Consider the following 17,537-nt stretch of genomic DNA (forward strand, 5'->3'; position numbering starts at 1 on the left):
CCAATTACATTCACGCTCGATGAGCAAGCTACATTCCAAAAACTACCGAAGTGTCGCAACCCTAATAACGCAGTCGAATCGACTATCAATCGACGAGCAATCGAACTATTGAATTTCGATTCGATTATTTGAATTCAAAGTAGAAATGGAATTTTGGATGCGGTATTGAGATTCCAAAAATGTTTAAAAAATGAAATTAGTTAGAAAATTCAAATTAGTTATAATTAAAAAAAGATGAAAGTTAGAGTTATCTGATTGATTAAATTCTGATCTTCAAATTGCAATCATAGTGGCCCGCGAACTTTGAAATGTTAATAAATTGAAGGAAAACACTATGATTAGAATAAGAACAACAGGAACATTTTATTAAGAATTTATCAAAACCTGAAGCAAAAATTTTACCATTGAAGAAATTTCAAGTAAGAAGTTTTATAAAATCTCTATTATAGACAAAACAGAAGCGTAATGCAACAGGCTCACGAAGAAAAAAAGGCATAAATCATTATTTTCTGCCTTTTGTTTCTTTTCATGCATTGTTTCTCAGCGCATTGTGCGACAGAGGTACTGTTTTATTCAGGGACGTAACTAAGCAAATTAAACATAGGGGCGCCTTTTTTAAAAAGAGGCGAATACGTTACACACAATTCGATTGAAGTTGTCCTTTTTTTAACGCATTCCTGATAAATACACATTTTTAAAATGTTTGTCTGACGATGTGCGATTCATCAAACTACGGCGTTTTTAAGTAAAATAAAAATGTTGTAAATTTTTAGTTTTATGTAATTAAAAAAAATATATTTAGAAGCAGGCTTCTAAAACTTTAAAATAATTTTTTGGAAAATATTGATGCAAAATTACATTCCTGATATATATATAACATTTCGTAAATCTTTTATAAATATTGCGTGCTATTTTGGCAAATTCTGCATCAATTAATATTTTATAAAAAATCATTTTAAAGTTTCTGGAGCCAACTTCAAAATATTTTTTCTTAATTATATAAAATGTTTTTACTTTACTTTAAAACGCTGTAATTTAATGAATCATCGTCAGACAAACATTAGCGAAAAAATTAGAAAAATATATATTCAGAACTGATTTATCTATTGCAAGGGGGAGCATCGAATAATCTAGCGACCCTGGTCTTATCGCGCATATTTCCGTTCCTCGACGCGTCGTCAGCTGTCGCGTGTGAATGCGCAGTCCGTTCGTCTTTCGAAGGACGAAGGAAGCGAGGGGTGGAGGGCTCGCTTTTGCGCGAGATCTGTGCCGCTGACGTCTGCTGACGTCTCGGTCGTACACGTGCGCAGGTGGTCAATTAATAATGATTTCGACGTAAGAGAGAGAGAGAGAGAGAGAGAGAAAAAGAGAAGTCCGTGATTTCATCGCGCGACGCGTTTCGCTCGGACTCGGTCGCGAGTGGACGGGGTGAATCGCGCACCGGGACGACGACAACGACGACGGCTCCAGAAGCACCGGGACTCGCTGCCATGGTATGTAGGCTATGTGAGACGAGAAGCGCGCGAGACACGACGACGGTCGGCCAGATCGATATATGCCCGTATTGTATTGTCACTTGCTATCGCGAGCAGGAGGTGGGCGAAGCGGCGTGCGACGGCGGCCGCAGTCACCAGGAGACGACGGCCACCATGGACGACGACGAGCGGCGACGGCGGCAGCGGCAGCGGCACTTGCGGGCGACGCTCTGCGTCGAGAGCGACGAGGTCGAGAACTCGGACGAGAGTAGCGAGAGCAGGCCAGCTGGAGAGAGGTGGGCCCCGGTCGGCGCGAACGACGGCGACAACGAGTTCGCGGACGAGTACAAATACGTCAACGCCAACGTGGATAAGTACGTTGACCCGAGTACGAACCCGAACTCCCTTGTCTCGTTCTTTCCCTCGAGAAATTTACGCTATGGGATTCCCCCAATAACATATGCTGCAACCTTTGAGCCTTAGAACGGTCTCCAGGGAGAAATAACAAATAGTAGGCATCCTGTAGATGTCTGATAGACATCTAATTGACTTTGATCCAATTTGTTCTTTCTGGGGTGACTGGCTCCTAGATCCTATGGTATTTCTTAGTTTAGAAGATTACAACATCTTTATGTCACAAAGCGAGATTAAAGTTAATCTACTGTATATTAGTGTAAACGACTCTATTTTTAGCAAATTACTAAGATTAAAATTAATCTTGAGGTAATTATTGATAGAAATGTACATACGTATGTTAATCAGAGTTGGATCACCCTAACTCCATTTCTATCACTGCAGATTAATTTTAATCTTGCTTTAAGAATAGGAAAAAACAGATATGTTAAACCAAGATTAGAATTAATCTGCATTGATAGAAATGAACGTAAGTTGATTGGAGTTAGGTCACCTAACATCCATTTCCATCAAAGTAGATTAATTTTAATCTTATTCTAAAAATTAAAAAAAAGATAGAAAATTATATTAAACCAAGATTAAAGTTAATCTGCATTGACAGTAATGAACAGAAGTCGATTGAAGTTAGGTCATCCAGTGTCCATTTCTATCAATGTAAATTAATTTTATCCCATTCTGAAACTTGAGAAAAGATAGAAAATGAGTTAAACAAAACTTAAATTAAACAAATAACAAACATTATTATTATGTATTACAATAACTTTTCACAACAGATTTATTATATTGTTGCACAAAAATTATATTGCATATTGAGCAAAGGATAGACAAAACTATGTTAAAATTGTATTTGATAATTATGAAATTATAAATGACATAATTTTTTTATTGCTAGCCTCGTATATGATATGGAAAGGGTGAAGATGCTGGAAGAAGAACAGGAGATGCTGAACTCATCTCTAATAGCATTGACTACTCACTTTGCTCAGGTAAGAAGATCGGATGGTGAACTCGCTTTGCAATCTCTGTTTCATAATTATATTAATTAATGGGAATTCATGCTTGCAGGTCCAGTTTCGTCTCCGGCAGATCGTGGACGCGCCAACCAGCGAGAAGGAGAGTCTGCTTAAGGAATTGGAGGAATTTGCGTTTAGGGGAATACCGGATGTACCGAATAGCTTGTTATTAGATAGCAGATCCGTCACACCGATGTCCCCCGTATCGGGTATCTGCGATCGAAGCGTAAGCCACCCTGCAAAGCGAACTTTCCGCAACTTTTCAGCATAAACAAATCTGCTATAGCGCCTTGTTACTTTGTGACTCTTCAGATTTTTTATTGCTTTGTGTGGCGGCACTTTGGTGGCTTGAACGCATTTTTTATTGTTTGTTTTATCTAGTCGTTTTTAAGTCATTTTTTAATATTTTATATTTTTTATATTCTATTTATTTTACAAATTATGTACTCTGTGTTATTTGTTTATATAAGCCATATTTATGTCTTCTGCTTTTTTTATACTATTCGAGTGTGCAATAAAATTTTTGTACGTATTTTTTTCTTTATTTATTCACTTTATTTTCATACCTTGACACACATCCAATTCCTCGCTCCACGCGTTGTGAACAATACGCTTGTGAGTTGCCTGTTGGAGTTTTTTAAACTGTTTTTTCAGCTACAACATAGCAGTGGAATGTTTTTCCACGGAGTTATTCATTTTATTTTAACAATTGCTCGATTACTCGATAACTCTTTAATTGTCATATAACTATAGATGATCACTGACGCGGAGGTCGAATCCAAAATGGCATTGCAACGAACAAAGCAGAGAGAGCTGATAAGCCAGCTGAAGTCTCAGCTGGAGGATCTGGAGAAGTACGCGTACGAGACGGGTGACGCCGATCTACCTCAGAGCGTCATTTTGGAAAGGCAGAATATCATAATTAGTGAGTAGCTACAGCTAATTGAAAATCTGCATTGTGAGGGGAAAATAAAACATGCCGATGAATTTCAGATCACCTAAAGGAAAAGTTGAACTTCGATGTCGACGACCTATGCAAATTACCAGCGGACGATCTCAGGTGGCAAGTCGATTACGCCATAAGTCAAGTACGTTTAAATTGATCTCGAGTCCTACGCTTGATCCCAACACTACTGGACGTTCTTTCGTCGATAATAATAAAAAATAAGAAACAATAACACTTCCTAGAAGAAAATAGATTAAACTTTATACTTCAGTTAATTTTATACGTAAATTTTAATAGAATTTTAATTCAGAATTCACTTATAGAAATATATGATGTTAAAATAATTGTCTTAAATTAACTGTGCATCATTAAATTAACTGTGTTCATTGTATAATAGATTGTCAGCCCGTTGAAGATGAAGGAGCAGCTGGTCTGTCAACTCAAGACACAGATCGCCGACCTGGAGCGTTTCATAAACTACCTTCAGGGTGAGGTCAGCACGGAAACCCTGGCGTGCACGTGCGCGTGTCCGGTACACGCTGGTGGTTCCGGCGCCTCGTCGGCTACCTACGGCTCTAAAAGGCGCTTCGAACGTGGGAAACCCGTTGAAGACGAGGCGGGTGCCGCCAATCGAACCAGGACACTAAATACCGTGCGTAAGGTGGTCGCGCTGTTGCACATGTTCCTGCTGTCGCAGCTGGGCTGCGGCAGCGAACGGGTGCGCCGAAGCTTCGGTGGTAACAGCAAGAATCCGGTGCACAATTGGCGCGATCTACGCACGAGGCTGGACATCGCCGTGGAGCATGTGCTGGAGACGATCGCGGAGACGTCGCAGATTCAGCAACAGCAACGTCATCCCGACCAGGAGTACGTCGACGATATCGACGACGAGAACGATTACACGTCCGACTCGGACTCGGCATCGCACGCGAATGCGAAGCTCACGTCCGCGGTGAGGAAACACCTTACCACCTCGATCAGAGATCTCATGCAGCACGGTCTGACCTCGGACGTGCTGCGCTCCGGGTCCAGCGTAGTGCCGTTCGTCGGCTGCTTCCCGCAGCGCAGCGTTACGTCGGCGAACTTCATGCACGCCTGGGAGTTGATACTGAAGTATTATGAAATCAAGAACGGACGCCGCTACAATTCTAGTCCCGCGCAGAAGCTTTCGCAAAGCTTCAACCTGGACCTCGCGGCTGGAAGAATAGCCTCCTCGAAACAGGTAGGCTACTACTTCTAGACGAGACACACCGGGGAATCCAGGAAACTGTAACGGCGAGAGGAGAGAAGAAGAAAATTATGAAATTCTGAATAGCTTTAGAAGATCCTTTTCTTGCCTGTATTTCTTGGATTTTCTGCGAATTGAAAGCTATCTTTATGTTCTAACGTTCTTCTTATCTTGTTCGTTTAGAGTTTACTGACGACACTATAGGTAATATCATCGCTTCCCACAGTCCGTATAAGCGAAGTTACGATTCACATTTCAAGGCGTTCGTATGCGCAGCTTTAAAGTGAGTAACAACTGCGATTGCGTCGCAGTCAAGCTATCAAATTATAGCTATTCATTATGCAGTTAGATGTTAATTATAAGTAACAATTAATGTATCAAATAATTATCGTATTTTCAGCGCGAATAAACTCGTGATATGGCTGAAGTTGATCCTGCAGTGTCAGTATCTTCTGGAAAATTATTACCTCTCGTGGAGCTACGTTGTAAAGACAGGTACGTCAAAATTGAGATAATTAGAATAGATATCGCAAAGTGGAATTGCGTTTCTGATGAAGAGACCTTCCAGGTTTTCAAGATGCGTTTCACACCTTGGATCGTCTTACCAGCTACAAGTTTGAGCTGCCGGTGGACTTGGCTGTGCGACAGTTTCAGAACATAAAGGACGCGTTTTGATTGTACAATCTTATCGTTATCGTTTCGTGCAAATGACAGCGTAGAATGTAGACTGTATATGTACTTTCAAGTACTTTTTGTAACACAAGCGATAATACTGTACATGTACAAATACATGTACATGTACTTGCAAGTTATCAGCGATAACGGTACGCAAATCGAGTCGTTAGAAAAAGTACACTTGATTAGTCCTCTTGGATTTAGAAACGCACGAAGAAATGTATAGAACGCAAATTAACACTAGAAGTACCGAATGATTATTAATGACCCTATTTCTTGGTTGAAAGACAGGCTTCTCAAATTTTTTGACTTTTCATCAATCATTTTCTTTAGCCTGATGAAATATTTGGTTTTTCATTACTTTATTTATTTCCATAGTAATCCATTCGCTTAATTCTTAGCGAGTAAAAAATATTGATATTTCTAGTGTTTAAATGATGAGGATAAATGCTTGAACTATTTCAAAGTTATTAAGATCGTTAATATTTTTCATAACAAAATTTTATTAAATGTAAATTGAATTTAAAAATTGTTTAGAACTATCCGAGTCGTATCTTGTACGTTTTCTTCGTACTTTCAATCCAAGAGAAACACTTGAGCGTTCCGTTATGGAAATTCATACGGACGCGCGTATAAGGAATCATTCAAAGTATTGATATCATAAAATGCATTTCTTTTTTTTTTTAAATCCTTAAGTGTTCACTATATCAAATGCGTATAGAAAGTTAAATTGCAATAACTAATAGGTGTAATGATTATTTACTTTTTAAGATATCATCAGTATTTGTATAGATCAGTTGTACAAATGTACTTTTGTTTTTGCTTGTTGAACGATAGGTAATATTATACATATATATATATATATATATATATATGATTTGCAAACTATGCATGTATATATCTATAGTTTGTAAATCTCGAGGTTTTAAGCAGCGTATACACTTAGGAGAATCTAATTTGCGAATTTCTTATAGAAAAAGATGGAGAAATTATATTTATTCCACTGTAAAGATCTAGGTGTATATGCTCCCTTCATCGGACTCTACAATGTATCGAAGTACTTTCCACCACGGTACAGACATAAATATAACGCGTTGCCCGACGTGTAAAAATGCAAGAACTGAATCGAGCAAAGCTAGTCACTTCCAAAAAAAAAGAGCCATTCCATATTTTGCACATTTACGCCGAGTATCACTATATTTATGATGCATTTACGAGAAGAGGAGAAGCGTACCAAAGAGACATCATTATGCGCAATATTACAATATCGCGACTAGAGACTTGCACCGAGCACAGAGTTTGTATCGTAAGGAGTTTTACTTATATGTATACACGTAAATTAGCATAAGGGACATAACAACATGTATATACAAGATGTGCAAACCAAATCTGCTTTTTATAAAAAAAAAATTATGAATTATTTTAGATTAGTTCCATAGATAGAAGGACGAATAGAGAAGAAAGCACGTAAGGTTACAAAAAATATACTTATGATGCAAGTAATGATGTGACTGTCTTCAATGATATCCCTAATTAATTTTTGTATTAGAATAATTAACATAAGACATCACATATAGCTTTGCTATTTGCATTTTTACCCATTAGTTTCTGATTTTTATTTTTTAGTGATACTTTCAAATAGGATAAATGATCAATTGCTAATAGTGTTTCAAATACTGAAAATCCAATTTTAAATGTTTTTTTTTTTTAATTAAAGAATTTTACTTTTAGTGGTGTTATGACAATAGACTTCTTAAGAATTTAAGTAAAATTAATTATGCAATAATATAATTTACACATTCAAAAGAACATTTAGAACCCAATCTTCAATATTTAAGATATTGTCAGTAATTGCCATTTATTTTTCTATAGAAAGAAAAGATATTGAGTAAAGAACATATGGGGAAAAATTGGAAATATGCTGTTTTATAAATAAGCATGCTAGAAAAGAAATGAATTTAAGCGATATTTCTTTCCTCAAGTTCTGAAGGTCTAAACATCTTATATCGAAGGCGCAACAGAGTAGAGTAGGTCGGAGTAATACGAAATTGGTTGTTTATTTCTTGCCAAGGTTGCACGCGTCGGGGTAGAGATTTCAACTCTCTCCCCTCGAGGCGTTCATGGTACAGTTAGACCGATTATTGGATTCAGCGTGGACACAATTAGAGTCTACAACGGAAAGAGCGATCCGAACGGTACAGCTGGTACTATGTAAATATAGTAGAAATGTAGGTATACAAACGGTATTGTCAGAGGCGGTACAGAGACACGTGATAGAGACACGTTATCAATTATTTACAAAAATCAATTACACATCGATTATCTGCTGGAAGTATTCGTACGAGTTACGTTACGTCGTCGGGTTGCCATACATTCACACGTGAGATCACCGAATAACGGGGGCTCACGTCGATACATCGGCAACGCTAATGTACGAACTTAATCAACGGGTTTACATGTAATGGCAGTTAAATTTTCTTCTTGGTCGCGGACGCACACGCGCCTATTACACCGATAAGTTGATTCAGAATTTTCACAAAAAAGTTTATTTAAAAAAGTATTTGTTCGGTCTTTTATTGTTATATTAGAAAAAAAGGATAAAAACAAATTCGTTGATCAAGATGATGTCGATTCCTGAAAAGTCATTCGTTAAATAAATAAATTATAACTTATTGATTTTAATTAATTTAATTTTTAGATTAAAGCTTGAAGAAAAAGAAGTTTAAAGAAAGACTATAATAAAAAGAATTGAATAGTACAAGGAGAAGAAGAAGAAAGAGAATAAAGTCCGAGACTAGTGCGGCTGGAATAATTCTATTTATAAGAAATTGATATTGTAATAAATAGCATCCAGGGGTTGAACTTGATTCCTTCCTGTGTTTTCTAGATGATTATGTTGTATACGCAAAACGTTCTTTTTCTCGACATTTTCGATCAACATTGATTATCAATTTAATATAATGTGATACATTTTCAGTTTTGATACAAAACTGTACAAAAAAATTAGTATCAAATTAAAATCAATACATTGTACTTAAAAAAAAACATGTAAGTAACAATATAAAATCTTTAAAAAATTCAATAATCTTATATAAATTTCAGTAATATATTTTATTTCAATACTTTAATAATAGTCATCCAAAGAATAGACAACATGACTATTTGATAATGATAGTAATAAAAAAATTTTAATTCCTCGTTTAAAGATATTGTTATTTCCCATCTGATTTTTGCTCAACTCGTGAAAACGTTGAATAATAAGAATATATTTTTCTCGATAAAGCTATATAAAATTTCTTCTGTAAACAAATTGTTTAACGTTACATAATTATTTCAACATTTATATATATTTCAAAAATGAAGACATTCTTAAAACAAGAATGTTCTCTTCTGCGCAAATAGTAATCGGTGTAAAAGTAAAATGTATAAAAATGTACAAAAATTATTGTCTTGTTTAAGATTGTACTCGATAATCGAAAATGTCAATATATATTTATCTTGTGTTATCGACCATTATTTCCTTATTGAAATCTTTTTTCCCCTTTTTTTGTGAAAATTCTGCACCTTCGCATACGGCACTACTTACACAGAATACAAATATACAATATAAAAAGGCTTGTGTTACGTTTGTGTGTATATATATGTTTGTGTGTGTGTATGGGGAAGATATCGTCGATCGAGAGACTTGTCATCAGAACGACTTTGAGCCGCTTTTGAAGGCAGAAAAAGGGTGCTTATTTAATCTTGAGGACTGTGAAGGACCCTTAGCCCTTCTTATACTTAAGATCATCTTAAGTAGAATCTTAAGATCAGTACAATAATAAATTAGGCCGAAGGTCGGTATTTATAATCGGTTCTTATACTTAAGTAATGTCTTAAGATGTGTTAAACCAATTACAGAATCGTATTAGCATTTTAAGACGTTACTTAAGATATTTTTTATACGTTTGAAAATATGCGCACCATAACAAATATTTTATATTTTTGTCATAACGCATGTGGTGTTCTTATCATCTTAGTCCTTAACATTTGATAAAAAGACACTTATTGATAAAAACTTAATGCTAAATACTACAATTGTCAATTGTAATTAGGTCAGTAGGTAATACTTAAATTTTTGTACAGTTTTTCAGTCTATGCATTTATGACATGTAAAGATAGCAACACTTTTGCTGTATGGCCCTTGCACATATCTTTATCTATGGTCTTGCAAATAACTAGTCTTAAGAACGAATTATGAATATACTGATTCTTAATTATATCCAAAAAAATCCAAGATTGGAGCACAAGAGGAAAAAGAAGAAAGCAAAAAAAAACCAGGGCGAGTTTTGTGATGCGTGGTCCTCTTCGAGGATACGGCTTTGAGACGTTCTGGAAACAAATTTTTCGATTTTGTTCTCGGCGCGACAACACACGTGGCATTGTGAGGAGTCGCGATGGCAGTCTAGCTTCACCCCCGGGTGTTGGGGTGAGAATATTTTACTTCCAAATTGAGAGAAGAGTACCGTATTTTCTCTCGCTTTCGACGGTCAGTCGGACACGCGCGAAACGGCGTTAATATTATACTCGTTAAAATAAAAGCGATAAGAACGAAGAACTACTCTGTTACAGTCTATGCATATTCTTAAATTACACGCTGAATAAAAAACACTTAAAAAAAAAAAAGGAACGTTCGTTGCATACGACACTTACAGCGTGTGGTACAAACAATTCCTCGCTGCACTTAACAATAAACGCGTTTCTTGGAATGCAATATCGGCAGTGGTGAGGTGGGTTATTCAGTCGGTGCGCTTCGCTAAAAATCACAGGCAGGTCAAACGAAACGGCGAATTATCTTCCTAACAAGGCAGTTAGCGAGTTACTAAATAAGAAACAACTAAATGGATTAACGCGATTAACTCTTTCTGCGGGACATTCTCCCGCGTATGCACGACGCGTTGGCGCAAGATATTCCACTATTCTTTGAATCTTCGCAAAGTACGTTTAGGCGTTAAACAATAATAGCGTATTCAAAACAAGATCACGCGCGACGCAAACACTGGATGTATAATTTAAAGTCATGCAAATCCGCGGTAAGTCCGGCTCTCGTGTCGGTAGAATATCGCGACGCGCGCGCCTTTGTTCTTCCTTAATTTACAACAACTTCGTAGTGTACATTCATTCGACGATTCGCTTAACATTCCTCATAGTTCATTTCTCGTTAATATCTCAGCACATTAAATATAGCTATTATTTAGGTCTTTTTTCTGTTATTTTTTTTTGGTACAGCAAACGATCTAACAACCTAACACACGTCTAACAATCAAGGAGCCTCTAAATATAACGTCGTTAAATGCGCTTTTATAGCCACACCGCTTTTATAGTATTTGTACAAACTCGATAGTGTTTCACCCGCAAAGGAAAAGCGAATTCGGACGCGGTGAATTAGGACCGCCACGTTTCTACATTTCGTCTGAAAATTATGGGACGATAATAGAAAATAATGAAAGCAAATAATTCATAAAGCAAACACTTTAAAAGCGTAAGCAAATCATTTTATCATTAGATAAATATAATTATTTTTATGTATTTATCTAATGCGCGATCGTAGTGCAGAGAGTTGTGCATCTATTCTCCATGCTGAAGATCCGAGTTCAAATTCCATCCTAAACATCGGATTTTATTCGACTGCTACTTTTGAGAAGGTAATTAAGAGTATCTTTCTCTTGAGAGTCCATTTAAATAGGCTGTTCAAAACTGGCTTATCCCCAGTCGGACACTATTCCTTCTTGTATTAATTTAGAAATTTTTCTTCTGGAAACTACGGTATAATTGACGTTCAATCAGCCATATTCTCTCTGTACGGGACAATAAATATCAAAAGCATTGCAAAGCCAATAATAAAACAATCTTCGTGATTGCAATCCCTCTGTGCATGGGGAGCGAGTAATATTTTCAATGTTGTCGCACAAGCAATGGGTGTAATTTTAAGTAAGATAAATGCACCATTTGTCACCAGTTCGATGGTGCAGCGAATATCTTATCCTGTTTGCGACAGGGTCTTGCTTCTCTTTCTCCAAAGTCACTTTCATGCGCAAGATAGCTTCTCCTTCTTCTGACAAACCATTCTTCATATCCTTTCTTTTAAGAAAAAAAAAAATAGACAAATATTGTAATAAAATATAAAAAACCGCGTGCTTTAAAATAATATGCTTGAACAAAATTATTTTTTATTACTGTATTTTACATTAAAATTCCGAGGTTTGAATTTTGCATTGTGATATGAAAAGTTATTACGCTACTCTGACAAGAGGCTAGAAGGAGAAAAATATCTAATAATAAAATGATGATTCGTAAACGCTTTTAAAAATGTTACATACCTATATCTTTGGAAATTTGGAAGCAAAAAAACGAGTTTCTGGAAACCATAGCAAAAAGTGGCAGCCCTAATTAGGAAGCTTATTGAATAGTATGTAGAAACAAGCGTGAAAATCTTCTCAAACTAAATCTGGAAAAAGAGATCCAGAAAGGTAAGCAGTATTGTATCCCGATGAGGACATCGATTTCAGCAGCAGAAGAAATAGAAGAAATATATCGCGCCTCTGTTTTATACATTGGTCCTTTTCTCACTTCTCGCGATTGTGATAACAGATTTAGTATCGAGGCGGATTCAACTAAGGCAGGCATTCCACATCACACTCATGATACACAATACAAAGTTACTTAGCTGGAAATGTAATCAAAGAGTAAGTAGTAGGTGCACACCAAGTGGCGTGCCTTACTCTTAATTAATCGTCGCACAGAATGAAATTTGTCCGATCCAAGAGAGTGAAGACATTTTGTCTAATTGCAAATAGATATAAATATAACGTTAAATTTCGCGTATCAATTGCATAATTATTCATGTAAAGCGTCCGCATACAATGAAAAACAGAGTAATTCCTTGTGCGGGAACAAATTAAAGAATACAAAATAATTTAATTTTTATAAACGTTTTCGAGAAAAATAATAAAACAAACATATGTCTTCTTTCTCCTCTCAAACGGCACAAATTTCACGCTGTGCGTCTCTGTATGAAAGAGAGAGATATCGATTCTTACCGTTATTGTTACGTTTACACGCGAATGCGTAGTGGGACGCTGTCCGACTTGCACTCCGCCTCCAGGTCTTGTTTGATACCGTCGAGGGTCTGATAAATCGTGCGGAAAGTCGGCCGATCGGACGGCCGCCTGTTCCAGCAAAGCTTCATCAGGTCGTAGATCGACTGAGGCGTGTTGTCCGGGCAGCGCAGCACGTCGCCCTCCTTGATGTATTTGACCACCTCCTCGTGCGTCATCCCGTAGTAGGGCTGCAGCGCGAAGCTGAAGATCTCCCAGAGACACACCGCGAACGCCCACACGTCCGACTCGACGGTGTACTTGTTGTAGAGTATGCTCTCCAGCGGCATCCATCTGACGGGGATGGCGTCCTGTTCGTCTCCTGCATTACATTATTAGAAACAAAATTCAACATTACGCGAAGAGATACGAGACTTAAAAGGTAGAAATATTTTCTTTAAATTTATTAAGGTGAAATATCATTTACTCCGAAAAATAAAAATTGAATCAATCTTACTGTGTAATCTTCGAGTGATTTGTCTAATAAAAAAATCAAAATTTGTTTTATATTTTAACTAAATAGGATTCTAATAAAAACGAATTTTTACTTTTACTTAATAGCAAATCACTCGAACATTGCACAAGCTTATTTTCACTGGACCCACTTTATGAGATTTAAACAGTAAAAATTAGAGGCAATTGTCGAATAATTTTTGAAGCATTTGATCATCCTTCATAGGTCACAGTATCTGTACACAAAATAAAGTAAGAAAAAAAGTAACCTTTGTAATAATCCTGCAGATATATTTTCTGCGACAGACCAAAGTCAGCGATCTTGACGATCATCTGGTCGTTTATTAGGCAGTTGCGCGTCGCCAGATCGCGGTGAACGAACTTCCGGTCGGATAAGTACACCATACCAGAAGCCACCTGCAGCGCGATGTTGATCAGATCCATGTGCGAGAGCCGTGAAGGCTCGCCCGCCATCGGGCCGCCTTCATCCGTACTGGGCACGCGAATAATGTAGTTGCTGGGCGAGCAAGAGCGCAGAAACTCGTTGAGATCGCCGCGGCCCATGTACTCGAACAGTAGGCACATCGGCCGTCCGAGCGCGCACACGCCCAGCAACTTCACGATGTTCGGATGATCAAACTCGGCGAGCAGGCACGCTTCCCGCTCGAAGTCTCGCAGCAGGTCGTCTGACGCCTCCTCCTTCAGCATCTTCACAGCAACGTTCGTAAATTCCTCGTTCGTGACTAGTCCTGGCGCCTTCGCCTGGAACACGCGGCCAAACGCGCCCTGACCCAGATCCCGCACGTAGATGATATTGTTCCGTGGGAACTCCAGCTTCTCCAATTTGGGATTCAGCTGCGCACTCGTCTTGTGATACGCCTCGTTGTTTGGTAACTTGTCCAGATCAATGTTTACATCCTGCGAAGAAAAATGGAAAATTATTTAATAAAATATCTAATGAAATTAAAATATATTAAATGTTTGAAAATCATAACGCCACCCTAATTAATTATTACAAGATAATTAAAGCGCAAATCATAAATATGAACAAAGAAACAATACACTCGATGATAAATTAGAACAATTAATTTTATATATGAAGAATTAAAAAAGAATTATTTAAATTATATTACATAATTTAATTATTACATAAATATCAATCAAACTTACATACAATTATTTTTAATAAGTTTCTTTTTGATAATTTTATAGATTATTTTTTTATCAATGAATAAAATGTACCGGATTATCAGTTGGATTGTAGCCTCGGTGGCGCTTGTGCAGTCTTTGACTCAGCAGAATAGACAATAGTGCACCAGCCACAATTACAAAACCCAATGCTGCCAGTATGAGTACTAGTGTGTTATTAAACAACGTGTCCATCATTATGTCTTTTGGTTCAATTTCCACTTTAGTTGTAACATTATCTGAAAAAAGATAACAAATTGTTATTTAAGTAAGATCAATTGCTATGTACCATGTGGAAATAAAATACATTTTAATTAAAGATTCATATAAAAAATACATTCCATAAAAATGACAAAAAATATAAATATTTTAATTATATTTTAAAATTTGAATCAAGTATGGGCTGAAGGCCCACTTAATTTATTTTTTATAAAACTTTATTCTATTATTATTTATAATTTTATTTTTAAAAACTCTAATTATAAAGTTATTAAAATTCAAAATAAATTAAGTGGGTCTTATACAGTTTAGGTTATTAGTGCTAACAAAAAAAAAAAAAAAAAAATTATCAAGATAATTAATACAATTTATAGATTAACTACGAATTTTCTTAGTACGTCTCGATTGTACTTACCACATACAGGAATATCGCAATGTTGCCAGCGTATTGAGGTATCAGTCGTAAAGCACCACGGAAACGGTTCGTCGCCACCCGCGTTTCTACAGTAATTTTCACCATGACGAATCTGTGGGAAGACATCGGGCGGTTTATCGTGACTGTGCGGCATCTGCGCGCTCCACGATTGACAGTCTAGGCCATATTTGCTCTTGTTAACTTTCCCCATGTAGAATCTACCATTGCCTCTGATGCAATCGTCTATGAGAGTCAATCAAAGTTGCTTTATTAATATCTTATAATTATATTAAATAGAGAAACGCCCTAAATTCTCAAAACTAGATATTACTGTTTAATATTTCTTGTGTGAATTTATACATGTGTGGGTTTCATATATTTTTTTTCAATATTTAGAAAATACTTATTAGTATTAGTATCATTAAATTATTAATTTAATATTATGATATTATGATAGTACCATTCTGGTCCAGTTTAAAACTGTCTTTGAAGACTGAAAGTATTCAGGAGGCGCATAGTTTAAAAAACTAAAAAACATAAATTCATACAAGAGATATTAAACTAAGATCTAGCTCTGACTGTTTAAAGCACTTCTCTGTTTGTTATTCACATACGATCTCATTTATTACTCTTTATAACAGAATTGAGTATGTATACATATATTTTCTTTAATTATCTGAACCCAGTAACTTACAAGTAACGACTTCCTCGTCCATATCGGTCAAGTGTACGTGAGAACACGTGGGCGTCTCCTTGTTCACTTTGGGCAAACTTTCGCATTCCGGTAGTACAAAATGTCCACGTGAGCGAATGTAAATGTCCCTCTGCTTGTTGTCCTCGATTATTGCCCAATCGTTGAAGCAGAATTGCTGACGTACCGCCATGCAGTCCTCGTAGCAGAGTGGTAGGCCCATTGATTCGTGACACAGTGGAAATGCATACACGCAGAGCATTTTCTTAAAAAAAAAAAAGTCAAAAGAAAGGTAAAAATAACATTTTCTTTTGTCAACTCTGATTCGTTTTTTTACAATAACTGCAAAGCTTTCAAAATTATTTTAAAGTTATTTTAAATGTTTATTGATGTAGAGTAACTTTAATTTTGGTTTAGATCCTACTTTATTTTTTTCCAGTTTTACAAATTACATAGAATGTAAGATTAAAATTACTCTACATTGATGAAAATGGATATAAAATCTATTTTAAAGCTTTGAGCATCACACCTCTGCAGCTGAGCGGCATGGTTCTGAGAGGGTCCCTATCAGCTCCTCCCAGAGATTCGTCGTAATCTTCTCGTTCAACCATCCTCCAGGATTGTCGTTGGAGTCGTTAAACCAGACCTTCCCGATGCCGCTGAGGTACTTCTTGCATATCTTGCCACTGTACGGAGCGCAGTAACCTTGCGACTCTGGCTCTAGTACGAGAAACAGATAAAATGGACATCAGACAGGGATATCAGACAAGCGCTCGAAGAAATGACAATTCCACATTATCACATCGATTATAAGCGACAATTACGCAGGTATACGTACTTGCTTGTAGGAAACTGAAGCGCAGGATTATCACCAGCGAATAAACAACGGTCCAAAACACCATTATTTACAGTATTACATTCATCTATATATACATACATATATATACACATCTATTTATTTATATATATATGTATATGCAGATTTCGCTTTCTCTCTTTTTCTTCGTGTTTCAACGCGTGACGTCGCAATGCGAGTCCAGAGGAAAGCTCACATGTTTGATAAGGAAACGGCGTTGACAGGGCTTCCCTCGCAGGTTTGCTTTGACGGTTAACATCGGGTCATCCTTTGGACCGGCCGACGGGGCTCTCGTGCACGGCGACGGCCGTATTCCTCGGACGACGACGATGTACTATGCCATTCCATAACGAGCGCAAGCACGTAAATGATCGCGCACACACGAAGCTCTCGCGAAATCCTCGAATATTGTTGACGTCTCGGCGGCGCCGATCGCAGCGGGTTAGATCATGGCGGTAAATTCCCGATCCATTCGATATACAGGTTACGACGCACTCCGTCGGACGGAGCTGCCTGCTGCTCCACTCTGAATATTAGGCACAGTTCTGAATATTACGAAGGACGAAGGAAAACATCCACGTTGTTTCTTTGTGATAAAAATAATGTAGTTATTTATTCTTCTTTGACGGTCTCGAATTTGACGTCTAGCGGCTAGGCTAGGCGGCTTTTCAGTTCAGTCACAATCGAGGGACACTCGAGTGATGTTTTCGAACGCGCAGCTCGGATTGGTCGTTCAACTCCTCTACCCGACGAATAGAATTTTTGAACCCGCTGCTGAAGGCATTTGGACAATTTGAGTGATATTTGGATGATATTTGGAACGCAGTC

General features: G+C 37.1%; 2 protein-coding genes across 4 annotated transcripts; one reads left to right on the forward strand and one right to left on the reverse strand.

Moving 5' to 3' along the window:
* The first annotated feature begins 1,191 nt into the window (after positions 1–1,191).
* Positions 1,192–7,254, forward strand: LOC105202253 (RUN domain-containing protein 1). The gene is made up of 10 exons (XM_039456685.1): positions 1,192–1,493; positions 1,593–1,849; positions 2,782–2,875; positions 2,955–3,128; positions 3,656–3,827; positions 3,896–3,990; positions 4,246–5,070; positions 5,262–5,359; positions 5,477–5,571; positions 5,645–7,254. The coding sequence occupies exons 1-10, from the start codon at positions 1,491–1,493 to the stop codon at positions 5,749–5,751; spliced, it is 1,920 nt and encodes a 639-aa protein (XP_039312619.1). The 5' UTR covers positions 1,192–1,490; the 3' UTR covers positions 5,752–7,254.
* A 534-nt stretch (positions 7,255–7,788) lies between these two features.
* On the reverse strand, positions 7,789–17,401 carry LOC105202254 (tyrosine-protein kinase transmembrane receptor Ror2). 3 transcript variants are annotated; one of them, XM_026137597.2, is made up of 8 exons: positions 16,692–17,401; positions 16,383–16,573; positions 15,857–16,118; positions 15,163–15,405; positions 14,583–14,767; positions 13,610–14,258; positions 12,831–13,209; positions 7,789–11,871 (listed from the first exon to the last, which is right to left on the reverse strand). In XM_026137597.2, exons 1-7 carry the CDS (start codon positions 16,753–16,755, stop codon positions 12,845–12,847), a joined length of 1,959 nt encoding a protein of 652 aa, XP_025993382.1. In that variant the 5' UTR covers positions 16,756–17,401; the 3' UTR covers positions 7,789–11,871; positions 12,831–12,844. The 3 variants fall into 3 exon arrangements, with proteins under 3 accessions (XP_025993382.1, XP_011168973.1, XP_025993380.1); XM_011170671.3 differs by having other exon boundaries at positions 7,790–12,457; XM_026137595.2 differs by having other exon boundaries at positions 7,790–13,209.
* Positions 17,402–17,537: the final 136 nt, after the last annotated feature.

Source organism: Solenopsis invicta, chromosome 13 (genome assembly GCF_016802725.1).
Source record: "Solenopsis invicta isolate M01_SB chromosome 13, UNIL_Sinv_3.0, whole genome shotgun sequence".
In the NCBI taxonomy this organism is placed as follows: Eukaryota; Metazoa; Arthropoda; class Insecta; order Hymenoptera; family Formicidae; genus Solenopsis; species Solenopsis invicta.

What these genes read in the sequence shown, in the direction of transcription:
- LOC105202253 (XM_039456685.1), top strand. An exon ending in AAGGCAGAATATCATAATTA is followed by an intron (nt 3,828 to 3,895) that starts GTGAGTAGCTAC and finishes GATGAATTTCAG; the next exon opens with ATCACCTAAAGGAAAAGTTG. An exon ending in GAGCTACGTTGTAAAGACAG is followed by an intron (nt 5,572 to 5,644) that starts GTACGTCAAAAT and finishes GAGACCTTCCAG; the next exon opens with GTTTTCAAGATGCGTTTCAC.
- LOC105202254 (XM_026137597.2), bottom strand. Translation starts at nt 16,755, where the DNA reads ATGGTGTTTTGGACCGTTGTTTATTCGCTGGTGATAATCCTGCGCTTC. An exon ending in GGACGAGGAAGTCGTTACTT is followed by an intron (nt 15,406 to 15,856) that starts GTAAGTTACTGG and finishes TGACTCTCATAG; the next exon opens with ACGATTGCATCAGAGGCAAT. An exon ending in TCTGCAGGATTATTACAAAG is followed by an intron (nt 13,210 to 13,609) that starts GTTACTTTTTTT and finishes AATGTAATGCAG; the next exon opens with GAGACGAACAGGACGCCATC.